A 26,541-nucleotide genomic window follows, 5' to 3' on the forward strand; every position below is an offset into this window, starting at 1 on the left:
TTTCTGTCCTTTATCGAGCCCATCTTTGCATGAACTGTTTCCTTGGTATCTCTAATTTTCTTGAAGAGATCTCTAGTCTTTCCCATTCTGTTGTTTTCCTCTATTTCTTTGCATTGATCTCTGAGGAAGCCTTTCTTATCTCTTCTTGCTATTCTTTGGAACTCTGCATTCAGATGCTTATATCTTTCCTTTCTCCTTTGCTGTTTGCTTCTCTTCTTTTCACAGCTATTTGTAAAGCCTCCCCAGACAGCCATTTTGCTTTTTTGCATTTCTTTTGCATGGGCGCTAAGTATTGATAAAAATGTATTTCATGGAGTTAACACATGTATATGCGTATGTGACATTTCACATATGCATAAACATATCAACATTTCACAAAATAATTTTACAATGAAGGATGCAGACTGTTTTATTTAGTTTTTAAGGTTGGTTATGGTCACTAAATTTGTATCTCAGAAGAATTTTAAAATCACTTTCCTATGCTATATTGCCATGTAGAGGTGACCTTTGATTTGTTCTCTTTGCATTGTTTCTTTCCTTTTTTAAACTTTATAATACAGAACATTATAAACATACAGAAGTAGATAATCAGAGCATTTAATCCATAAAATGTTAGTATGTGTCTCTAAAAGGTAAGGGTTTTAAAAAATATATCAACATACCAATAATAGTTACTTAATATCATGTTTCTAGTTAGTGTTTAAGTGAATGGAAATGGTTATCCTACATGCTTTACTGGAGTTTGTTCAAATCAGGATTAAATACAGTTCACAGGTTGCATTACAATTTGACCCTTGAACAACATGTGTTTGAACTCTGAATTCACTTACATGCACATTGTTTTTAATGCATGGACTTCCCAGGTGGCTCATTAGTAAAGACCTGCCAAGCAGGAGGCATGGGTTTGATCTTTGGGACCAGAAGATCCCTGGAGGAGGAAATGGCAACCCACTTCAGTATTCTTGCCTAGGAAATCCCATGGACAGAGGAGCCTGGCAGGCTACAATCCATGGGGTCACAAAAGGGTTGAACATGACTGACTCAGAAATAACAGTTTGCTGCTGCTGCTGCTAAGTCATCTCAGTCGTGTCCGACTCTGTGCGACCCCAGAGACGGCAGCCCAACAGGGTCCCCCGTCCCTGGGATTCTCCAGGCAAGAATACTGGAGTGGGTTGCCATTTCCTTCTCCAATGCATGAAAGTGAAAAGTGAAAGGGAAGTCGCTCAGTCGTGTCTGACTCCTAGCAACCCCATGGACTGCAGCCCACCAGGCTCCTCCGTCCATGGGATTTCCCAGGCAAGAGTACTGGAGTGGAGTGCCATTGCCTTCTCCGCAATAACAGTTTAGTAATATGCCGAGGTTAGTTGAATCCATGATGCAGAATCTTGGATATGGAAGGGCTGGTGACTAAGTTATATTCGAATTATATTGGTATATTCAACGGTGCAGAAAGCCGGTGCTCTAACCCCTGTGTGTTGTTCAGAATTTGATTATAATTAGTGTCTTGTGTTTTTTTTTCAGTCATCACCTTTTGGTTTAAAATGTCTTTGAAAATCATGTTTTTGCTGAAGTACTTTATTCTGTATGATGGTTTTTTCTTCCTCCAGTTTTATAGAGATATAATGGACATACAGCACTGTACAGTTTTAAGGTGTACAGCATGGTGATTTTTTTAAGATTTTGACATATAATTGGTATATCTTGTGTCTTTTAAAACCTGTAGAGAATTCCTCGCAGAAGGCAATGGCACCCCACTTCCAGTACTCTTGCCTGGAAAATCCCCTGGACGGCGGAGCCTGGTGGGCTGCAGTCCATGGGGTCGATAAGAGTCGGATACAACTGAGTGACTTCAGTTTAACTTTTCACTTTCATGCATTGGAGAAGGAAATGGCAACCCACTCCAGCATTCTTGCCTGGAGAATCCCAGGGACCGGGGAGCCTGGTGGGCTGCCATCTGTGGGGTTGCACAGAGTCGGACATGACTGAAATGACTTAGCAGCAGCAGCAGAGAATTCCTATTTTAAACAGATTCTTGCTGTATATAGACAGTTGTTCACTGAATGAAGTAATGAATGTGTTGTGCTTTTAGGTTCGGCGTTGGGCTATCCTGACTGCAAGAAACTTGGGGAAAGTGGATAGAGATGATTACTATGACTTACAGGAGGTTTTGACTTGCCTTTTTAAAGTTATTGAGTTGGGACTTTTAGAAAACCCAGACATTTATACTTCTTCTGTCCTTGAGAAGGGTAAACTGGTTCTTCTGCCTTCACACATGTATGATACTGCCAACTACAAAAACTATTGGTTAGGTGAGTATTGTTGCTATACAAATAACAATTAGTATTTTGCAGTAGTGTTTTTTTTTTAAAGCCTACAATAATCTGGCACTTTTATTTATTTTTTATTTGGCAGATAATTGCTTTATATTGTGTTGGTTTTTGCCATACATCAACATGATCCAGTAGTTCTTAACGATTATCCAGCAAAAGTCATCTCATTTGGTAATCTGATCAGAATTGCTAAATAATAGATTTCATAGTTTCCAGTTCTTGTCCTGTCATTAAATTGACCATTACAACATCTCTTTTTAAATACTTTTTATCATAGAAATCATCTGTGTAACAAGTATCTTTTGAAGTATGGCAAGTAGATCTTTTATTTAAGGCATTATTAGATGTAACAAAATATTAGCATAACAGCTGACTTTAATAGAATTTGATCTATTGAAAAAAGGAGGTTTAATACTTCTTTTCCTATCTGTAAAATATTTCCTGGCAGAAAGAGATTAACTTTGGTTTTCAACAAATTCTATATTGAACTTAAAATAGTTCAGTCCTATTCATTGATTTAGAGTCTTAGTCATGTGTATATTTGGCAGTGATGGGTACTTGAAATACGATGATCTTAAAACTTAAGGGATCTTCAATTATATGAGATTAAATTGTGTGTAGTCATTTTGGAAATTGCTTTTTAACAAAGTTCATAGTATTTTCCCTTTTATTCAGTCTAAAGTCGGAGAAGGCAATGGCACCCCACTCCAGTACTCTTGCTTGGAAAATCCCATGGATGGAGGAGCCTGTTAGGCTGCAATCCATGGGGTCGCTAAGAGTCAGACATGACTGAGTGATTTCACTTTCACTTTTCACTTTCATGCATTGGAGAAGGACATGGCAGCCCACTCCAGTGTTCTTGCCTGGAGAATCCCAGGGATGGGGGAGTCTGGTGGGCTGCCATCTGTGGGGTCGCACAGAGTCGGATGTGACTGAAGTGACTTGGCATCAGTCTAAAGTTCTGTTCTTGGGAGCAGTTGTATGTGAATGTCTCAGACTTTAGTGTCTGAGGCACTGGATTATGTTTTGCTTCATCTTACTGCCATGTTATTATTCTGCCAACTAAACCAGAAAAGACTTTAGAACAGTGTTAATGTAATCAGTTCAACCAAACTATATGTGGTCTTACAGGTATCTGTATGCTGCTGACCATTCTTGAAGAGCAAGCCATGGATTCACTGTTGTTGGGCTCAGATAAACAGAATGATTTTATGCAGTCAATACTTCACACCATGGAGAGGCAATCAAATGGTAATAAACTTTATTTGCTGAATTTTGTGATGGTGGTGCACTTTAAAATTACTGGAGTCACTAAGAATTTGGATGTATGATATGGAGGAAGAAAATGAACACTTTATGGTTTTTGTCACAGATTCAGAATGTTAAATTGGAAAGGATCTTTAGAATTTAACCTTATTTTCATAAGAGACTGAAGCCCAGAGGTGTTAACTTACTTTCTCACGTTGCAGTACTCAATCAGTAGTAGAATGAAGACTAGACTAGAACCTAAAGGAGATGAATCTCTAATAATGTGATAGTAAATTTATGCAGAAAGCTTCTGCTGTCCCACTAACTCACTTTTGCTTGGTTTTTCATTTCACTTCAGTTTTATGGTTACACTGTCCAACACAGTGACTGGCAGCCAAATGTGATTGTTTAAATTTATACTAATGAAACTTAAAAATTGAGGTTTTCAGTCCCATTAGCTATAACTTCAAGAGCTCAGTGGCCACATGTGCCTGGCTGCTACCATATTAAACTGAGCAGACAGTGAGCCATTTCTGTCATCACAAAAAGTTCCCTTGGACAGTGCTGCTCAGATAGCCTAATAAATAGGGTCTAAAATTGTATTTGTTAGTAGAGGCCAGCTTGGTTTTATCATGGTTTTTTCAGGCTTATCAGTGAGAGTCTGTACTAGTGTTTCTAATCTTAACCTTTTTTATGAAGGAATGAATCATCAAAGACCAAGCATGCCAAATCCTGTGAAAATACAATTTTTTACCCACTTTCACTTCTCTTTAGGCAACTTCGGTATAGATACAAATTCTTTTGTGGAGAAGTTTAAAAGAAATACGTAACTGTTACTGTTTCTTTGATCACATGTGTTTTCTTGTGAGATTATTTCTGATCAAGGTTATTACTAAATTCACTTACCAGAATTTATTAAGTAATTTGTTCATTTCTTTCCCAGTGCTTTGCACGTGCATTTCTGTTTTCTCTGTTAATCCAGCTCCCCTAACATGCTTCAGAATGAGTCACCTCTTTATGAAACTTTCTGTAATTGTCTTTACCTTACTGATGACTTCGTATTTGAGAGTTTGCTAGACAAAAGATAGCTGCAGTGTAGGATAAAAAAAATATATGAGAGGTTCTACACAAATGACTATGATTTTTTTTTTTTTAAGTAGAGTCTAAGAGCCCTGAAGGAAATAAAGCAGAAAGTTCTTGGGTTGTCAGAGATTGTGTGAGTGAGACCACTTACTCCAAAGAGTACTGTGGAAGGTCAAATGACTGAGAGTGTTTACTCCAAGGGGAGGTATTTGAGCTGAAATATAAGGAAGGATAGGAAACTTTTTTTTTTTTGATTGGTGGTACTAATAGTGAAGCTGTTCTAGTTCTTACTTGGGAAAAGCCAGCGATTTCTTTTTTTTTTTTTTTTGCTATAGATAGTGTATCTTTATTTTACTATGAAAAAATAAATCTGAGAAGAATAGAGTAAGATCTTACAAGTGCTTGAGTGAGAACTTTGATTTTCCTTAGAAAACAGTGAGGAACAGTTTAAGGTCTATGAGTGGGTCAGTGTTTTGCCACTGCACATAGAGAAGTAAGAAACGACTGGATGCCAGAGGATGGGAGTAGTGGGCATTCCTGCCGGTTGGATGGAATGGAAATAACAAGGCCACATTGAGACAGGGGTGGATGAAAAGAGTGCATCTCTGCTTGTCCAGTGCCTCAGGGATTCAGTCTCATGCACCAGCCAGATGACACACACAATTCAGGATTTCTTGTATCACGGACTTTGTTTAGATCTGGAGATACCAAGTTTTTCTTACTTCTCCCTTCCTCACTTCTGCTATTTATTGAAGGATGAGAATATAAAGGTCTGGAAGAAGCAGAGTAGGAAAGATTCTTAAAAGTGTGGCAAACAGGGTAAGAAAGTTGAATTTATCTATCTAGACTATCTCTGTTTGTTCCACGTGAAAAAATTTCTTAACCAAGGTGTATTGCTTTTAAAAAAATGCAAACACTACTTAAATATTTACCAGCTTTCTAAGACCTGTGGTTGGCAGGGCTTAAATTACTTCCTGCTTTGCTTTCAGTTTTGTTGCTACCCAGGTAAAGGGTGCTTAATTCTCAATATATTTTAGTACTTTTTTCTAATTGTTTTTTAATTTGGCAATTACTCCATTATGTTTCAGATAATAGTGTGGATCCTTTCTGGCCAGCATTACACTGTTTCATGGTGATTCTGGATCGCCTTGGATCTAAGGTCTGGGGTCAACTTATTGATCCTATTGAAGCATTTCAAACCATTATTAACAACGTGAGCTACAATAGAGAGATCCAGAACATACGGAACAGCTCTGTGAGGTTTGTTCAGTTCCTGTGTCAGGATTTCAAACAGTCTGCATAAGGAAGTCTATTAATTGACATGATTTTTTTCTTCTTTTTTTTCCCCCTTTAGTTCAGTAATTTCTGTTTATTCTTAATATTTTTAAGGACCAAGTTAGAACCGGAGTCATATTTGGATGATATGGTGACTTGCAGCCAGATTGTATACAATTATAATCCTGAAAAGACCAAAAAGGTATAAAGCATTTTCAGAGTTCAGATGATACTCTATTGCCTTTATATTGTATAGACAGTGCAGCGATCAGTTGCAGTGCTGATTTTATGGTATATAGCTATTCTGAATCAACTGTTGCATAAAATTTTTCTGATTGAACAGTAGTGTCTGGGGAAAAATGGGCACACTTTGCAATTTTTAAGTATGGTTAGGAAGGGTGGAATGTTTATGGCATGGGGGAGATAAATCATGTGACTGGAAATCAGAACCAGCTGATGGAAAGAATTTCACAGCGCACGGAGGTTTTGTAAATTTAACCTTTTCATGAAATTTTAGCCTCAAAATTGAACTGTTTTCAATTTCTTGGCGGTCCGTATGTGTGCACCAAAACAGGAAAATTGAGCATATATTTTCTTGTTTACAACTGTGTGTCAAGCAACCATGAATGGTGCTTGTTTATCTGAACATCTGTATCTCTTTCATTTTAGGATTCGGGGTGGAGATCAGCCATTTGCCCTGATTATTGTCCTAACATGTATGAAGAAATGGAAACATTAGCTAACGTGCTCCAGTCAGACATTGGTCAGGACATGCGTGTTCATAACAGCACATTTCTGTGGTTCATCCCTTTCGTGCAATCCCTCATGGACCTGAAGGATCTGGGTGTGGCTTACATAGTGGAGGTTATTCACCATCTGTACTCTGAAGTCAAAGATGTTCTCAACCAGACAGACGCTGTGTGTGACAAAGTCACTGAGTTTTTCCTTCTGATTTTGGTGTCCGTGATTGAACTGCATAGAAATAAAAAATGTCTACATTTGCTGTGGGTTAGTTCCCAGCAGTGGGTGGAGGCTGTGGTGAAGTGTGCCAAGCTCCCAACCACAGCGTTTGCACGGAGTTCTGAGAAGTCATCTGGAAACTGTTCCAAAGGCACAGCAATGATATCATCCCTGTCACTGCATTCAATGCCCTCCAACTCTGTGCAGCTGGCTTGTGTGCAGCTGATTAGAAGTCTCCTGAAAGAAGGCTATCAGCTTGGGCAGCAGACTCTCTGTAAGCGGTTCTGGGATAAGCTCAACTTATTCCTGCGAGGGAATTTATCTTTAGGTTGGCAGTTGACTAGTCAGGAAACCCATGAGCTACAAACTTGTTTAAAGCAAATTATTAGGAACATAAAATTTAAAGTACCTCAGTGTAGCACTTTTGTGGATCTGAATCCTGCATGTAAGACGCCTCCTGCATCTTATAAAGAAGAAAGTGAACAAATAGGGAAGAAGTCTGAAAAAGATGTGCACTGTCTAGAAAATTCCAGCCCAACATCTTCTAAAGAACCAATGAAAGCTGATGCATATCAAGTGCAAGAGAGTATTTTGAGCAAAGCAAACAATGCCATAGAAGAGAGTAAAGAGCCATATTATATAAAAGATTTGAAACTAGAAGGCCACCTCTCAGCTGAGTCATGTTTGAAACTGAGTAGTAAAAACCTTGCCTGTGAAAGAGTTCAAAATCAAGTTAAAATAAGTACAGGGAAATACAAGTCTGTAAAAGAGAATTCCTCATGTACCCCACAGAATGGTACTTTAAGAAATGGTCCAGAAAAAGTATTTGACAGAGGAATAATAATATCAAGGCGCTTATTGACTGTTTCTAGCACGGATTCTCTGGAAAAAGTGTCTGCCTCCGATGAGGACTTCTCGTTAAAGGAAGATGGTCTTGGCAAAAGCTCAAAAGCAAAATCTAAGACACATAAAGATGGAGTCTGTGCTAAGTTGTCACATGTAATAAAAAAGCAACGCAGGAGAAGTATCAGTTTAGAGGAAAACCTGACTGTATCTAGCATTGAGGGTTTCTATTCAAAGAAAGATATAGGAGGTCAGAAAGGAGGTGGAAACATATGCAATCCTTCTTTAGTCCCTAATGGTATTCTGGATGATAAAAATGGAGAACAAAAATCTCAAAGCTGTTTACTGCTGAAAAAGAAAGAAGTAAAGAAAGAAAAGTTAGATCTTTTCTCTACCCCTGAAAACAGTTGTCAAATACAGGAATGTCATGTTGATAGCAAAGATTTGGTCTCACTCACAGAAATGACCAATATCTGCATGACGAATGCATCTCCCTTTAAAGAGCCTGTGACTGGACATGAATTGAGAGATAGGAAAATTAGTAGGAGCACTGATCAGTTTTCTTCTAATTTAAGAGAACAGGACCTTAGCAGCAGTCCCCAGCCTGACACCTTAACAGATTCTCAGGTAGATAGAGACCTCCACAAATTATCTTTAATAGCTCAAGCCAGTGTTACTAAGTTCCCATCAGATTCAACTGAAAAAAGTTTATCCCAAATACAAAGAAAAGTAAAAGATGAGAAAAGATGTTTCACGGCAAACCAAAATGTCAGGGAAACCTGCTGTGGACAGGTTATTATTATTTCAGATTCCGATGACGATGAAGATGAGGAAAGAATTCTGGGTTTGAAGAAACAAATGAGAGAGGTCAAAGCATGCATTGAGAAAGAATGTCCAGAGCAACATACTTCAATAGCTAACACAAATGTGGAACAGAAGGTATTAATAAAGGAAGAAAATCCAGTGTCCCTTTTGGAGTTTGAGGAATCTGATTCTCAGTTTTTTGAGTTTGAGACTCCATGTGAAGTGTTTTCAGTTTGGCATGATCAGAAACCAGACAAGAATTCAGCTCAAGAGAATGAAAAAAATCCATGCTCGACTCATGTGGGTGATAGTGCAAATGATTTGGGTTATGAGACAGATTATGTGCCTGAAGAGGTCATTAAAAAAGTAGCAGAGAACTTTGAAGAGCGCACAAAACCACGTAGTAGTAGTACTTCTGTTGAGGAATTTTGTGAAATTGAAGTAAAAAAACCCAAGAGAAGACGGTATGAAAAACCTATAGCTGAAGATCCTCTAAGGCCTTCTTCATCTTCTGTTAAAAATGAGGACCAGTCTGATATTCTTAACAAGGGAAATCTGAGTAAAAATGATGTTAAAGGTGTAGACACAAGATCTACAGTTCCCAGTTCAAGTGTTCAGAGAAACACTGTGGTTTCCCCAAAGAAGTCTCTTCCAAAGCCTCGCATGTATTCCAAACCTGTCAGGAAAGTTCCAGTGGTTAAAGCTTCTAAGAAATCCCATTCAGATACCAAGAAAGGGCAGAGTAAAAGCTCCCATTACATAAGTTGTAGAACAACTCCTGCTATTGTGCCGCCAAAGAAATTTCGCCAGTGTCCCGAACCAACTTCAACGGTTGAGAAACTTGGCCTGAAAAAGGCTCCTCGTAGGGCATTTGAATTGTCCCAGCGATCTTTAGAGTGTATAGTTCAGCTACGTGACCATGGCAAAACTGTTGGAGTAGTGGATACCCGGAAAAAGACGAAGTTAATTTCTCCTCAGACTCTCTCTGTCAGAAATAATAAGAAACTGCTGACGAGTCAAGACCTTCAGTTGCAAAGGCAGATGAGATCCAAATCACAACAAAACAGACAACGTTTTGATTGTCGAAGTACAGATAGAACTCGAGCAGGGCCACGTGCTGCACAGAGCTCTGCTGTGCCAGAATCAAGTAAGTCAGATTACAGTCATGGAGGAGCCGAGGTGACTGCTAACAATAAGGGAAAACAGTTACTAACATGTCAGTCTTCTGAAACAGAACCCGTGAAAGCAAACCAGTGTAATCCTGTCATAGTAAATGGAAGAATAGCAACAAATGAAGTCATTGTTCCTACCTCAGAGGACCTATTAGACAGAGGTGACCTAACAGTTCATCATTTAGAGGTGGCGACTTTGAAAGAGGGAGAGCCTCAATTCAGCAGTGACATAGAGGAAGATGATATATTCTTAACACAGCGTGACCCTGAAGACATGGATTTATGTTCACAAATCGAGAGAGAGAATGATAAACTCATTGAAGTCATTCATGGAAAAGATACAGTGCAGGGAGAGGAAGAATGTGTGAGTCAGCCTCAGTTGGAATCTTTGAGTAGCACAAAATGTAAGTACAAAGATTGTGTTGAAACTCTGAAAAACCCAGGTGAGTACTGCTCAAAACACTCAAAAACTAAAGCCACAGATGAAGATGTATTCCGTAAACCTGGCTTGCCTCTGTCTGCATCAAAACGTTCGAGACCTTCCACGACCAAGGTTTTTAGTTCAAGCAGTACTTCACGGATTGCTGGTCTCTCCAAGTCTTTGGAAAGTACCGCAGCCCTCCCATCATCTCTGAAAAATAAGTCAAGTGGGGCACAGTCTGTTCTTAAAGGACCACAGCCACCCCTTACGGTGTCTCTGAAGCCAGTGGCTGAAGTGAAAGGTCTGTGCAATGTTTTCCCTGCTCAGACTCCAAATAACTCCAACAGGCAAGTTCTGAGAGTTCCATTTGGGGAAAGCAGACCTTTTTTGACTTCCTCTCCAGTAAACATTCTCACGTCGTCACAGTCCATCTCTGATACTTTTGTAAAAGAGGTCTTGAAATGGAGATACGAGATGTTTGTGAACTTTGATCAGTGTGGGCCCCCGTCGAGTCTGTGTCAGTCCATCGAAAGACGGGTGCCTATCAGGTTTCAAGACTGTGGAGATTATTTTAATGTGTTTTTCCCTTTGATGGTCCTGAATACTTTTGAAACAGTAAGTATGTATTTTAATCATATACATCTAGATTTTGAAATTGCCTTTCTTTACCATGCTAGGAGAACAGCTAAAATATAACTTGTAAATGTCATGTTGAACAGACGTTGTGCCAGACACTGTTCTAGATGCTGGTCATACAGAGGAAATACCAATACTTTCCTAATCTCTGCCCTTCTGGAACTTATGGACACAGTCCAGGGGTGGCAAAGGAGGAAATGTTTTTTAGTGCAAAAGAAAGGGAAGACTTCTCAGAGGAGATAGTCTCCCATCTGCATTTAATTATGTTTAAAAAAATTTTTTTTTAATTGGAGGATAATTTACAATATTGTGTTAGTTTCTGCCATACATCAACATAAATCTGCCATAAGTATACATATGTCCCCTCCCTCTTGAACCCCACCCCATCCCACCCCCTCTAGGTGTCACAGAACACTGGATTGAGCTCCCTGAGTCATACAGCAAATTCCCCCTGGCTGTTTTACATATGGTAATGTATATGTCTCAGTTCAATTCGTCCATCCCTCTCTTAGCCCCACTGTGTGTCCACAGCTCTCTTTATGTTTGTGTCTGCAGTACTGCCCTGCCAATAGGTTCATCAATACCATTTTTCTAGATTCCATATGTATGCATTAATATTCAGTATTTGTGTTTCTGACTTACTTCACTCTGTATTCCAGGCTCCAAGTTCATCCACCTGATTAGAACTGACTCAAATGCATTTCTTTTTATGGCTGAGTAATATTCCATTGTATATGTACCGTAACTTCTTTATTCATTTATCTGTCAGTGGACATCTAGGTTGCTTCCATGTCCTAGCTATTGTAAATAGTGCTGCAATGAACCATGGGGTACGTGGGTCTTTTTCAGTTATGGTTTCCTCAGGGTATATGCCCAGTAGTGGGATTGTTGGGTCATGTGGTAGTTTTATTCCTAGTTCTTTAAGGAATCTCCATACTGTTTTCTGTAGCGGCTATATCAATTTACGTTCCCACCAACAGTGCAAGAGGGTTCACTTTTCTCCACACCCTCTCCAGCATTTATTATTTGTGGATTTTTTGATAATAGCCATTCTGATCAGTGTGAGGTGATAGCTCATTGTAGTTTTGGTTTGCATTTCTCTAATAACAAGCAGAGGATGAGATGGCTGGATGGCATCACTGACTCGATGGACATGAGTCTGGGTGAACTCTGGGAGTTGGTGATGGACAGGGAGGCCTGGCGTGCTGCGATTCATGGGGTCGCAAAGAGTCAGACACGACTGAGCGACTGAACTGAATAACAAGCATTGTCGAGCATATATTCATGTGTTTATTAGCCACCTGTATGTCTTCTTTGGAGAAATGTCTGTTTAGGTCTTTTCTCCCACTGTTTGATGGGGTGGTTTTTGTGCTGTTGAGCTGCGTGAGCTGCTTGTACATTTTAGAGATTAATCCTTTGTCAGTTGTTTCATTTGCAGTTATTTTCTCCCATTCTGAGGGTTTGCTTCTTCATTTTGTTTATAGTTTCCTTTGCTATGCAAAACTTTTAAGTTTAACCTAGGTCCCACTTATTTTTGTTTTTATTTTCATTACTCTTGGAGGTGGGTCAAAGAGGATCTTGCTGTGATGTATGTCAAAGAGTGTTTCTCTGAGAGTTTTATAATTTCCTCTTAAGAGTTTTATATACATAGGTATACCTGTGGCTGATTCATGTTGATCTTTACCCCGTCTTCTTAATCTCTTCTGCTTCTGTTAGGTCCTTGCTATTTCTGTCCTTTACTGGGCCCACGTTTGCATGAAATGTTCCCTTGGCATCTCCAGTTTTCTTGACGAGATCCCTAGTCTTTCCCATTCTGTTTCATTTTGCATTGTTCATTTAAGAAGGCCTTCTTATCTCTCCTTGAAATTCTTTGAAACTCTGAATTCAATTGAGTATGTCTTTCCCTTTCTCCCTTGCCTTTTGCTTCTCTTCTTTTCTCAGCTACTTGTAAAGCGTTCTCAGACAACTTGCGTTCTTGCATTTCTTTTTCTTTGGGATGGTTTTGGTCATTGCCTCCTGTACAGCGTTACGAACCTTTGTCCATAGTTTCTCAGGCATTCAGTCTACCAGATCTAATCCCTTGAGTCTATTCATTGTCACCACTGTGTAATCATAAGGGATTTGATTTAGGTCATACCTAAATGGCCTAGTGGTTTCCTACTTTCTTCAATTTAAGCCTGAATTTTGCAATAAGAAGCTCATGATCTGAGCCACAGTCAGCTCCAGGTCTTGTTTTTACTGACTGTATAGAGCTTCTCCATCTTTGGCTACAAAGAACATAATCAGTCTGATTTCATATTGACCATCTTGTGAGATGTCTTCATCCATGTGTAGAGTTGTCTACATACATGTGTAGAGTTGTCTCTTGTGTTGTTGGAAAAGGGTGTTTGCTGTGACCAGTATGTTCTCTTGACACAACTGTGTTATCCTTGCCCTGCTTCATTTTGTACTCCAAGGCCAAACTTGACTGTTATTCTGGGTATCTCTGGACTTCCTACTTTTGCATTCCAATCCCCTGTAATGAAAAGGACATCTTTCTTTCTGGTTATTTCTAGAAGGTGTTGAAGGTCTTCATAGAACTGGTCAGCTTCTTCGACGTCAGTGATTGGGTCATAGACTTGAATTACTGTGATGTTGAACAGTTTGCCTTGGAAATGAACTGAGATCATTTTGTCATTTTTGAGATTGCACCCAAGTATTGCATTTCAGACTCTTTTGTTGACTGTGAGGGCTATTCCATTTCTTCTTAGGGATTCTTGCCCACAGTAGTAGATAAAATGGTCATCTGAATTAAATTCTCCCATTCCCATTCATTTTAGTTCACTGATTCCTAAGATATTGATGTTCACTCTTGCCATCTCATGCTTGACCACGTCCAATTTACCTTGATTCATGGACTTAACATTCCAGGTTCCTACACAGTATTGCTCTTCACAGCATCAGACTTGACTTTCACCACTAGACACATCCACAGCTGAGCATTGTTTCCACTTTGACCTAGCCTCTTCTTTCTTTCTGGAGCTATTAGTAATTGCCCTTTGCTCTTCCCCAGTAGCATATTGAACACCTTCCAGCCTGGGGAGCTCATCTTCATTTATCATATTTTTTTGTCTTTTCATATGGAAATCAGCCCTGGGTGTTCACTGGAAGGACTGATGCTGACGCTGAAACTCCAGTGTTTTGGCCACCTGATGCGAAGGGCTGACTTATTTGAAAAGACTGTGACGTTGGGAAAGATTGAAGGCAGGAGGAGAAGGGGACGGCAGAGGATGAGATGGTTAGATGGCATCACCGACTCAGTGGATATGAGTTTGGGTAAATTCTGGGAGTTGGTGACGGACCAGGGAGGCCTGGCATGCTTCAGCGCATGGGATCACAAAGAGTCGGACACGACTGAGCGACTGAACTGAACTGAACTGTCCATGGGGTTTTCAAGGCAAGAATACTGGAGTGTGTTGCCATTTCCTTCTCCAGTGGACCATGGTTTGTCAGAACTCTTGACTCAGACCTGTCTCTCTTGGGTGGCCCTGCACAGCATGTCTAATGGCTTCATTTAGTTACATAAGCTCCTTTACCACAACAAGGCTGTGATCCATGAAGAGGCCAATAATGTTGTCTGCCAGAGGTTCACATAAAAAGAGCTATTAATAGAAATGTTTATGATGAAAGGATTTGTTGTTCAGTCGCTTAGTCACATCCAACTCGTTGCAACCCCATGATAGCATGCCAGGCTTCCCTGTCCTTCACTATCTCCCAGAGTTTGCTCAGATTCATGTCCATTGAGTCAATGCCATCCAACATCTCATCCTCTGTCACCCCCTTCTCCTCCTGCCCTCAGTCTTTCCCAACATCAGTGTCTTTTCTGGTGAGTCAGCTCTTCACATCAGCTGGCCAGAGTATTGGAGCTTTAGCTTCAGCATGTTAACTGTACATGCTCCTATTTTCTATTTGTTACCCTTGTTGTTTATTCCTGTTTTTATTGTCCCTGCTCTTGTGGTTTTAATTGAGCACTTTATATAATTTTATTGTCTCTCTATCCTTAGAATATCAACAAAATTTTTTTTAGTGATTGCCTTAGAGCTTGTAGTATATATTTACAACCAAGTCTGTGTTCAGATAACACTTCATGGATAGTGTGTCTGCCTTACAATAACGAAATATTCCTGATTTTTCCTTGGCATCCAATGTATCACTGCTGTCATTTGTTTCACATGCACATAGGCCTCCTTTAACACACACACATACATAAGCATCCATAGTTTAATACATTGTTGCTATTATTTTGAATAAGCTATTATCTGTTAGATGAATTAAAAATAAGAAACAAAAGTTTTAATTTTGCTTCACGTATTCATTCTCTGATGGTCTTCCTTTGTTTATGTAGATTTGAGTTCTGACCTATATAATTTTCCTTCTCTTTGAATATCTTTTAACTTTTCTTACAAGATAGGTGCAGTGGTGACAAATGCCCTCAAATTTTGTGTGAGAAGATCTTTATTTCTCCTTCACTTTTAAAGGATAATTTTGCAGGATTCCGAATTCTAGGTTGGTAGGGTTGTTTTTGTCTCAGTCATCTTAAATGTTTCACTCGCTTGCATTTGTCTGAAGAGAAGTGGGATGTAGTTCTTAATCCTCTCTGCTATAGAGAGGGGGTTTTTCCCCTCACTGGCTTCTTTAAAGATTTCTTTCTATCTTTAATATTTCAAATTCCTAAAGTGTGAATATGATATGATATGTTTCCTAAAGATGTAGTTTCTGGCATTTATTCTGCTTGGTATCTGAGCTTCCTGGATCTGACATTTGGGGTCTGATATTAATTTTGGAAAACTGAGTCGTCATTGTCTCAAGTACTGCTTCTTCCCCACCCTCCCTCCGCCTCATATCCCCATTATGTGTATGCTGCAGCTTTTGGCATTGTGGCACAGTTCTTGGATATTCTGGGGTGTGGCTTTTTTCCTCATTTTCTTTGTTTTTCAGCTTTGGTAGTTTCTGTTGCTGCATCCTAAATCTCAGAGATTCTTTCCTCAGCAGTGTCCATTGTTCTAATGAGCCCAGCAGAAGCATCCTTCATTTCTGTTAGTGTTTTAGCCTTTCCTTTGGGATCTTTTTCAGAATTGACATCTCATTCATTACTTTATCCACCTATTAGTTCATGGGCTACTTTTTCCTTTAAAGTTAGTATATAAATTAATATTATTTTTGAAAAATTGTTGGTCTGACAGTTCCAATATTCCTGCTATATATGACTAATTTTGATGCTTGTTCAGTCTCTTCAAACTGTGTGTTTTTGTGTTTGAGAATGCAGTTATTTTTTGTTGTAAGGTGGATTTGATATACTAAATAAAAAGAACAGCAGTAAATAGACATTTAGTAAATAGTACTGAGGTATGGGGGAAGGGAGAGCATGCCATAGTCCTGTGATAAGCTTTTAGTCTTTTTTATTTTTTGGCTGTGCTGAGTCTTCGTTGCTGCTCGGGCTTTTCTCTAGTTGTGGCGAGTGGGGGCTGCTCTCTAGCTGTGGTGCAGGGACTTCTCATTGCAGTGGCTTCTCTTATTGCAGAGCACAAGTTCTAGGGTGTGTTGCCATTCCTGGGCTCTAGAGCACAGGTTCAGTAGTGCAAGCACTAAGTTGCTCCCTGTCATATGGGATCTTCCTGGATCAGGGATCTAACCTATGTCTCCTGCATTGGCAGCAGGATTTTTTTTTTTTACCACTAAGCTACCAGGGAAGCCCAGGTGTCAGTCTTTTAGTGAGCCTTTGCCTCTGGCTTTCACACTCATTCATCTTGGTTTCTCCCTGCCTCCTCAGGTGAGACAGGATGACCAGAATGGGTTGGAGTAGGTTTTCTTCCCCCAAGTAGGTTAGGCTCTGATAAAAGCCTAGCAAGTTTCAGTTCAGTTCAGTTGCTTAGTTGTCTCCGACTCTGACCCCCATGGACTGCAGCACACCAGGCTCCCCTGGCCATCATCAACTCCTGGAGCTTGCTCAGACTGATGTCCATCGGGTTGGTGATGCCATCCAGCCATCTCACCCGTTGTCATCCAGCAAGTTTAGCTCTGGTAAAATAGTTTTTGTATAGATCAAAGCCGTGTTAAGAAGGTTAGAATGGAGGTGGGAGGGAGGCTGAAGAAGGAAGGGATATATATTTAATAGATGAATCAGGTGGTTATACAGCAGAAATCACCACAACATTGTAAAGCAATTATCATCCAGTAAAAAATTATTTTAAAAGGTCAGAATACTCTGATGTATTTAAAATGGTTCTAAAATTCCTAATCCTCAACACTGCTATATCCACTCCCCCTCTCCCACCAAAGGACACAGGGAATTTTCTCCTACATTTACTGTGGGGGCCTATTAGAGCTCCTAGATGTGAAACTCAGCAGACTGTTGGATATCCCTTATGACTGGGTCGCCTTGGAGTTTTTAAGCATTCAGAGTTGTTTATACTGAGCCTCCAACAGTTTGTCAAATCCAGTTCAGGTTTTCTTCCTGGCCATGGAGGTTTCTGCTTAAGGGTTTCTGCTCTGGTAAGTCTTGATTGTCTGTATCCACCTTTTTGTCTCTTTATACTTGTTAGGATGGACTGGTGATTTTTAAGTTCCATACATGCCAAGCTGGAAACCAGAAGTCCTAAGTTAATATTTACTATTTCTGTCACCTGGGATTTCTAGGTTCTGGATTTTGTTGTTGCTTACTTTGGAAAAATTTTCAGATGTCTTTGCTTTCTCAATTTGCTTTTTTTGCTTTGCTAAGGTGGCACAGGAATGGATCAGCTCTCCAAACAAAGAGAAATTCCATCAGTTACATTTACGAAAATTTCCTGGTGATTATAAAAAATACTGGGAGTTTGTGGGTAAGTTCTTTCTTAAGTAACTTGCACTGTGTCATGTAATAATTGGAGAGATTTCTTTTGAGGGAACAGGATAATTGTTTGAAACCTCTTATAGGTTTCCTAAGTTGAATCTTATGTAGAATATGTTTAAAGTCTTACTTAATGAGGATAATTAGTAGTGCATATATTACTGCTAGACTTGCTCCTCATCTGTGTGAAGTGTGGGGAGGTGGTGAGGGGGGTTGGGTTATTTACCTATTTTGTGACTTTTTTTATTTACTTAACTCAGCAAATATTTATTGACTGTGTACTGCCTGATAGTGTGTGATTCTAGATGCCAGATATGTAGCTGGGATGAGAACATAAAATTCTGCCTTCACGAAGCTTACATTTGACTTATTTTCATTTAATCTGTTGTAAATGTCTTTTCAGTATTTGTAATTATTCTGTTGTTAGCATGTTCCATAGTTCTGTTTAACCAGTTTCTAGTTAGATGTGTGTATTGTTTATGATTTTTCACTATTACACTGAATAAATCCTTTTGCCTGGATCACAGTGTATGCATTTTAAGACTTGATTCATATTGCCTCTGTCTACCAAAAAGAATTCCATTGTCACGTCTAACATAAGAACAGAAGAATGTGTCTCTCCTCATTTGCTAGTTTAAACTTTTCCCGTTTTACATGGGAATTGTATCTCATTTGAGGTTATACATTTTGTCCCCAAATCTTTAGTGGTCTTTTATATTCTTGGGGTTAGAAAGGGTCACATAATTGTCTCTGCATACCATGTGTCATTTTTCTGTTAGGGAGTTTGTTTTCTTCTTATTTGTGTGCATTTGTTGTAACTTTTTTTTTAGTTTCATTATTTGTGTTCAGTTTCACATTTGGTTTTTGAGGCAGTTTTTATCTTCTTACGTTCATAAATGTTACTGTTCAAATTTTGGTTTTAGAAATTAAATAGTTTCATGTTTTCTTGTAATTTTATATTTCTTTTTAATATTTAAGTAACTGATTTATCTGCCATTTATCTTTATGATAGAATCACATAGTCTTTCCTCTTGTTTCTGACTTCTTTCATTTAACATGTGTGTAATTCATCAATTTTGTGTATATTTTCAGTACTTGTTTTAATTGCTGTAGTATTATTTCAGTGTATAACTACATCACAGTTTTACCGTTGATGGAGATTGTTATTTTATTTTTTGGTCAAGCCATGTGGCTTGTCCTAACCACTGGACCACCAGGGAATTTCCATTAATGGGCATTTTTTCCATCAGTTTTGGTCTGAAGGTCTTCTTTTGTATCAGGAGTCCACAAGCCCAACCCCAGGTTCAGAGATTCACTAGGACAACTCACAGGAATTATATTCATGCTCATGGCTGTGACTTCTTATTGTGAAAGGATACAAAATAAAATTAGCAAATAGGACTAAGCACATGGGAGAAGTCCAGGAGCAGACCAGGAGCAACCTTCAAGAGTCCTTTCCCAGTGGAGTCACACAACAGGCACTTAATTGTCCCACTAGTCAGGTGTGACAATACATGTGACATGTTACCTACCAGGGAAACTGAGGGACTCAGTGCCTGCAACACCCTCTGCCCATTCCAGATTCGTAACTTTCCAGAAGCAAAATGGGTGTTTGACATAAACCATAGAGAAAGAATTTGGCAAACAGGTTAGATGCAGTGCACCATTGTCATCAGTGAATGAGAACTGTCTGGAAATCCAAGTTCTTAGATGCCAATGTGAGGGGGGCAACTTGTAAGCTTTCTAAGGACAGAAGAAGCCTCAGGCCTGCTATGTTAATAACTCTTCTACGCATAGCATTTTATGAATAATGCCACTGTGGTCATTCATGTGTCTCTAGTGTCATGTGAGGGCATTTTTGTAGTCTTGTCTCCTGAAATGAGTTGTATGAGTTCAACTGAAGTAGATAATGCCAAGCCAGTTTATACAGAAATTATGCACCCCCATCAGTGTATGGAAGTCACATTGTTCCATGTTTATACCAACACATTTGTATCGATTGTGCTATTAATTTAACCTGTTACTGTGTGCGTACTAATGGCCATTTGTGGTTTTATTTTGCTATCAATGAACTTGAGCCCCTTTTTATATATTTAGTAGATGCTTAAGTAACCTCTTTGGGGAAGCCAAAAGACTTGTTCATTTTCTGTTGTCTTTCTCTTACTGATTTGTAACGAGTTCTTTGTATAATTTGGATATAAACCATTCTCCCACTTTGGCTTGCATTATGACTCTCACAGAGATGTCTTTAAAATTCTTGTTTAGAATTTATTTTTAGCATAACAAATGCATTTGTGTATTTTTTTATGGAATGCTCTATGACTCATTGAAGAAACCTTTCCCTTCTGCACGTCATAAATATATTATCTTAACATCTAGAACTGGTGCCAGCAAATAACAGCTTGCACATCTACCCCATATCTTGTTTTTATATTGCCCTAGAGTAAAGTTTTTGTATATTTTTAAAAGGTTTTGAAAAAAAGATGGTGATGATGAATATGTAGCAGATTCCATATGTGGCCTGCAAAGAAAAATCTGGCTCTTTACAGAAAGTTTACCAATCCCTTTTCTAGAGGCTTCACTGTTTTGTCAACCTGGAATCGATTTTGTGCATGAGTAAGATGTAGGGGCCATGTTTCATTTTTTTCCCCTAATGGAGATGTAATTATCCCACTACTGTTAATTGAAAAGACTATCCTTTCTTCATGGTCTGTAGTGCCATGTTTGCCATAAATCTAGTGGCTATTTAATGCACTGATATTTTCTGGACGCCTTTCTCTATTGGATCATTTGCCTACCTCAGTGCCCATGTCACATTGCTTGATTAGTTAAGCTTTAGAATAAGTTTTAGTAAACAAGTCCTCTTAGCTTGTTTTGCCTTATGAGTACATCGGCTATTCTTGTCCCTTTGCATTCCTGTGTAAGTTTTAGAGGAAAAAAAATGTTGAAGTTTGTTGAAAATTGGCAAAGTTGGTACTAAACTTCTGAATTAGAGCGTGCTGTTTTCCCAGCCCCGTTTATTTTGCTGCTGTCCTTCCCCTTGTTTGAGATGCCACCAGTGGGCTCAGAAGGCTTCTATGCACTTGGGTATTTGTTTCCAGGTTTTCTCTGAGGATTTTGAAAGTAGAGCACAAAAGTGGGAATTTTTTGATTAAAAACTAAGGTAAGTTTCAAGGAAAGGAAATTTATTGGCTCCTTTTGAATATTATGACTTCATCTATTTTGGTGTTGTAGCAGTAAATTTTTAAGAAAAACTTTATAATACTCTGTGATCAATATTTGAAAATACCCACTGGCTTAGACCATCATTTTTGAAGTGTGTATGCTACTTGCTTGAACTCTTAGTACAAGGGTTTAATATCCTTTAGTTAATCTTATGTATATTTATTCTGTTAGAATAAATGCTGACTTCTTACTGTTTTACAGTTTATCTTGAGGAATGTGAGCTAGCTAAACAGCTTCATCCAAGGGAAAATGATTTGGTGTTTTTGGTTCCTGAAAGACTCAATGAGGAGAAGAAAGATTTAGAGTGGAGTCACCTGGAGGATGCCTGTGAATATTATTGTGGCTATGTTCATAAATTCCGCCGTACTTCAGTCAGTGAGTACCTAGTGAGACTCTGTAGAGAAGTCTGTCAGAAACTTGTCTTCTCATTTCCTTCTAAATTAGGCTTTACCAGCCATGTATTTGCTGTACATTTAGCTGATGTACATTTATCAGACTTGTGTTTGTGAGGCTGATGATTTATTTACCTTTCCAAGACCTCTTTTAGATTTTCTAGACTCAGCTGGAAAAGGCCCAGTATTTCTTGCTTTAGACTTCAGATTTAAAAGTGTTCTTTTGTAATGTCTTCTTTTCCTTCTAGTAAATTTCTTCATCTGTCAGTGTTTGTTATAAAACATAATTTGCAAGCCATCTGTTTGTTAAATCACATTCCAGCTTTGGTTTTCTGGCTAATTATTAATGAGCAGACCAAAGATGTAACTAACTGTAAGGCACCTTGAGGGCTTTACTGTTTCTGTCACTTTCCTCCACTGTGTTGTAGGGGCTTCTCTCCCTAAGGGAGCATAACAGAAATAATGTTAGCTTGAATTTAAGGAGTACCAACTATGTGCCACACAGTGTGCCCTGTCCTTCCTGTGCACATTTACTATCTTTTCCCAGAGCCCTGCAAAGCAGAATTAGTTGTTCCCTGCTTATTGGGATATCAGAGGTCGGGATGTGGAATAATTTACCCAAGGTCACCCTTAGTATTAAATGGTAGGTTCAGAATTGAAACCTAATTTTATTTGACTGAGAAGTCTACATTCTTTATATAAGCCAAGCTGCCCTTTTGACATTGCTGCCTTTTTTAGTTTCTCTTATGTGAAGAGAATATGATTTCATTATTCCTTCACCTTTTTGCGTTACATCTTATAAACAGCAACAAAGCTGTTGGAGTTGAGCAGTGTGCCGTGTCGTAACTGATATGCTGTGTTTACTCTCGTGTGAGCACAGCTCAGCTCTTCATGTAGGATGCGTGTAGAAGAGGAGCTGTGGGGATACATAGCTTTGTCTGTGCTTTTGACTCTGACAGGTGGCTACATTTGCCAGAGTTCTGTTTCAAAGGTGGCCTCCTTCCCTGAGCTCTTCATGTATCTAATACTCTGCCATCTCCGTTTGGAGATCATTAGGCATTTAAAATCTACTCCAAAAAGAAACACTTGATTTACTGCCTGATGTGCTGTTCCTTCAGCTTTTCCCATCATAGGACGCAGTACCTCCATTCTCCCAGTTACTCAGCCCCAGACCTCAGAGTCATGCTGGAGTCTTTCTCTCCCTCACAGGCTCCAACCAATTCATCAGGAAGTCCTGTTACTGGCCCATCCTTTGCAGTATATCCTCCATCCTGGCCCACCTCTCCCACTATATCCTGGCCCACAGGACCATTCACTTTCACCTGGATTCACCTGGATTAAGTGGTCTTTTTGCTTTTCCCATTGTAGTGTATTCTTCATTCACCATAAGTGATTCTTTTAATGTGGGCGTTAGAGCAGGTCCCTTCCCTACACAGAGCTGTCCTGTAGCCCTTGACCTGACTCAGAGTCATTACTGCAGAGCCCTGTGAAGAGTAGCCACCAGTAGTTTCTCAGGCTTCGAGCTCGCTTCCTCCCAGCACACCAGCCTTCTCTCTGTTCCTCAATAATCCAGATACCCTGCTGCCTTTGCGGTTGCTGATTCCCTGCCTATAACATAATTTTCCAGTTATCAACATGGCTTCATTGTATTAAGACCATGCCCAAATGTCATCTTATCAGGAAGGTCTTCCCTGACTCTCTTGTCTGCATAACACTCCCTTACATCCCTCTTCACTTCCTCATCCCCCTCCTCTGCATTCTTCATGCTACTTACCATCACCTGGCATGTTTGTTTGATTACCTGCCGCCGCCTCCTAAAAAATAAGCCTCCTGAGGATAGGAATGTTGCCTGGTTTGTAGGAGCCATTCAGTAGATAAATAGTAATTTACCTTCACTGAGTAAATTATTTGATGTGTAGAAAACATGTTATAAAACACTTTGTTCTGAATAACCTTTTTAACTGGACACTTTGCATTCACTGGTAACCGAGATTGCTTTTTCTCTATCTTGGTAACAGTGCATAATGGGAAATTTGAGTGTTCGGTTTCCATCCAGACTCAAGATAATTTACCAGTCAATTTAAATGAACTCGTGAAATGCTTTGTAATCAGCTCTCTGGTGACTACACAAAGGAAGTTGAAAGCCATGTCTTTGCTGAGTGGTCGGAACCAACTGGCCAGAGCCATTCTGAATCCAAACCCCATGGACTTCTGTACAAAAGATTTACCAACTGCAACATCTGAGAGAATTGTGAGTGATGACCATTTGATACAGGGAAAGTCAGAACATTTCATGTCACAACGTTAAAGCATCATGTTCTTTTGTCCACAGCAAAGACTTATTAGTCACAGTGTATGCCCAGTGAAATTTTTAGTGCCTAGTTTTCTTTAATGTTGTAAAGTGTGTCTTTGTGTTAGTTTACCTCAGGAAGAAGGTAGAGTGCAATAAGGAGTTGAAAATATGCTTGAAGAACAACATTAAAATATTAGGTGAACATCCTACTTTTTAGGTGGTTAAAATGCAGGAGTAAGTAGGAATAGGTTTAATGGAATGAATTTTGCATTTGAATGACCAGTGGAGCTTTTAGTACTGTTGCCGGTTTGAAGACAAAGTTATTGTATTGTGTGAATGGATATTTCTCATTATAAAATTCTGTATAAGTTCCAGGAAATTAACACAGAGACAGGTGAAGGGAAAGAATTGTTATTTGAACCCCTTCCTTGTGTTCGGGCTTCCATGTGTTTTCTCATTCAATTCTCACCTTCTAAGGGATCCGAGATTTATATAAAAATCGGTGGAGGCTGAAGTCCGGAGAGGTGAGTTTGGAAACACAGCTTGAGAGTGAAACTGAGGTGTAGACTCAGAGCTGAACCAAGATCCTCTCCACTCTGTCACTTGTGTTAGGAAAGAAAGTCTTGGAATGGTTTTACTGTCTAGGGAGAGAATTGACTAAAATGGGAAGAATCAGAGAATAAATAAAAAGAAGAGTACAAAAACAGTTCATGATCTTTATAAGAATCACAAATAAAAATATTGTTTTATTTATAGACGGACTGAAGCCTGTAGATACTTGTAAGTGACTCTTTCCAGTAGTGAATGCGCTTCTTAGATTAAAGGTCATTTTGGAGTCTTGCCTGATCATAAAGCTTCTGTCTGATGGAGGACAGGAGCAGTTTACACAGATTTTTCCACTGTCTAGCTTTCCTGGGCAACCACAGGAAGAAAAAGTCATTCTCACTAATGTCTTTCATATAGGTTGCCTACTTAAAAGATTTCAATGAAGACCAGAAGAAAGCGATAGAAACTGCATGTGCCATGGTGAAACACTCCCCATCAGTTGCCAAGATCTGTCTGATTCATGGACCACCTGGAACAGGAAAATCAAAAACCATTGTTGGCATCCTGTACCGCCTGCTGACAGAGGTAAAGTGTTTGTGAGGGCAGCAGCATTCTTAATTGAATATATCATTTCACATCACTAGATTTAACTAACGTGTGATTAAGTACTAAAGTGCCTTTTGATACTGTGTGGAACCGTATCGGATAAAGGGTTAGCAGAGATGGAGAAGGTTATAAGAAATAAAAAGGCAGAAAATACTGTTTTGTGTGCAATCACTCCTGAGGGCTAGAATGGTGGTCTCCTGGCTTTGTTAGTGGCCATAGCTGATACCAGGAGACCATCCTGGATTTATCTATCCCTGGGCTGCATTTTGGTTGGATTGGGTATTGAATAAAATCAGTGGATAATAAGGTAAGGCTCAGAAAAGTTAACGATAAAATTTTATGACTGAGTAATTTTTTTAAACTTTTTATTTTGTATTGGGATGGAGCTGTTCACAGTAAGTTTTTAGTATCAGTGTAAGATGCAAGAGTGAACGTTGACATTCTAGGAATCAGCAAACTAAAATGGACTGGAATGGATGAATTTAACTCAGATGACCATTATATCTACTACTGTGGGCAGGAATCCCTTAGAAGAAATGGAGTAGCCCTCATGGTCAACAGGAGTCCAAAATGCAGTACTTGGATGCAGTCTCAAAAATGACAGAGAGATCTCTGTTCGTTTCCAAGGCAAACCATTCAATATCACAGTAATCCAAGTCTATGCCCCAACCAGTAACGCTGAAGAAGCTGAAGTTGAATGGTTCTATGAAGACCTGCAAGACCTTTTAGAACTAACACCCAAAAAAGATGTCCTTTTCATTATAGGTGACTGGAATGCAAAAGTAGGAAGTCAAGAAACACCTAAAGTAACAGGCAAATTTGGCCTTGGAGTACGGAATGAAGCAGGGCAAAGGCTAAAAGAGTTTTGCCAAGAGAACACACTGCTCATAGCAAACACCCTCTTCCAATGACACAAGAGAAGACTCTACACATGGACATCACCAGATGGTCAACAACGAAATCAGGTTGATTATATTCTTTGCAGCCAAAGATGGAGAAGCTCTATACAGTCAGCAAAAAACAAGACCAGAAGCTCACTGTGGCTCAGACCATGAAGTCCTTATTGCCAAATTCAGACTTAAATTGAAGAAAGTAGGGAAAATCACTAGACCATTCAGGTATGACCTAAATCAAATTCCTTATAAATATACAGTGGAATTGAGAAATAGATTTAAGGGACTAGATCTGATAGGCACAGTGCCTGATGAACTATGGATGGAGGTTTGTGACATTGTACAAGAGACAGGGTTCAAGACCATCCCCATGGAAAAGAAATGCAAAAAAGCAAAATGGCTGTCTGGGGAGGCCTTACAAATAGCTGTGAAAAGAAGAGAAGCGAAAAGCAAAGGAGAAAAGGAAAGATAAGCATCTGAATGCAGAGTTCCAAAGAATAGCAAGGAGAGATAAGAAAGCCTTCCTCAGAGATCAATGCAAAGAAATAGAGGAAAACAACAGAATGGGAAAGACTAGAGATCTCTTCAAGAAAATTAGAGATACCAAGGGAACATTTCATGCAAAGATGGGCTCTATAAAGGACAGAAATGGTATGGACCTAACAGAAGCAGAAGATATTAAGAAGAGGTGGCAAGAATACACAGAAGAACTGTACAAAAAATATCTTCATGACCCAGATAATCACTATGGTGTGATCACTGACCTAGAGCCAGACATCCTGGAATGTGAAGTCAAGTGGGCCTTAGAAAGCATCACTACGAACAAAGCTAGTGGAGGTGATGGAATTCCAGTGGAGCTATTTCAAATCCTGAAAGATGATGCTGTGAAAGTGCTACACTCAATATGCCAGCAAATTTGGAAAACAGCAGTGGCCACAAGACTGGAAAA

General features: G+C 39.3%; 1 protein-coding gene across 5 annotated transcripts in view; it reads left to right on the forward strand.

Moving 5' to 3' along the window:
• Positions 1-26,541, forward strand: part of SETX (senataxin) — a 90,013-nt gene that overhangs the window by 34,590 nt on the left and 28,882 nt on the right. For all 5 annotated transcript variants that reach the window (XM_010856778.1, XM_010856780.1, XM_010856779.1 and 2 more), the window contains 9 exons: positions 2,090-2,309; positions 3,462-3,581; positions 5,750-5,921; positions 6,051-6,138; positions 6,606-10,751; positions 17,530-17,629; positions 21,064-21,237; positions 23,273-23,505; positions 24,511-24,678. In XM_010856778.1, coding sequence (XP_010855080.1) covers positions 2,090-2,309; positions 3,462-3,581; positions 5,750-5,921; positions 6,051-6,138; positions 6,606-10,751; positions 17,530-17,629; positions 21,064-21,237; positions 23,273-23,505; positions 24,511-24,678 — 5,421 coding nt within the window. The remainder of the gene's footprint in view (positions 1-2,089; positions 2,310-3,461; positions 3,582-5,749; positions 5,922-6,050; positions 6,139-6,605; positions 10,752-17,529; positions 17,630-21,063; positions 21,238-23,272; positions 23,506-24,510; positions 24,679-26,541) is intronic.

The sequence above is a fragment of the Bison bison genome, unplaced genomic scaffold (genome assembly GCF_000754665.1).
Source record: "Bison bison bison isolate TAMUID 2011002044 unplaced genomic scaffold, Bison_UMD1.0 scf7180017864375, whole genome shotgun sequence".
Taxonomy (NCBI): domain Eukaryota; kingdom Metazoa; phylum Chordata; class Mammalia; order Artiodactyla; family Bovidae; genus Bison; species Bison bison.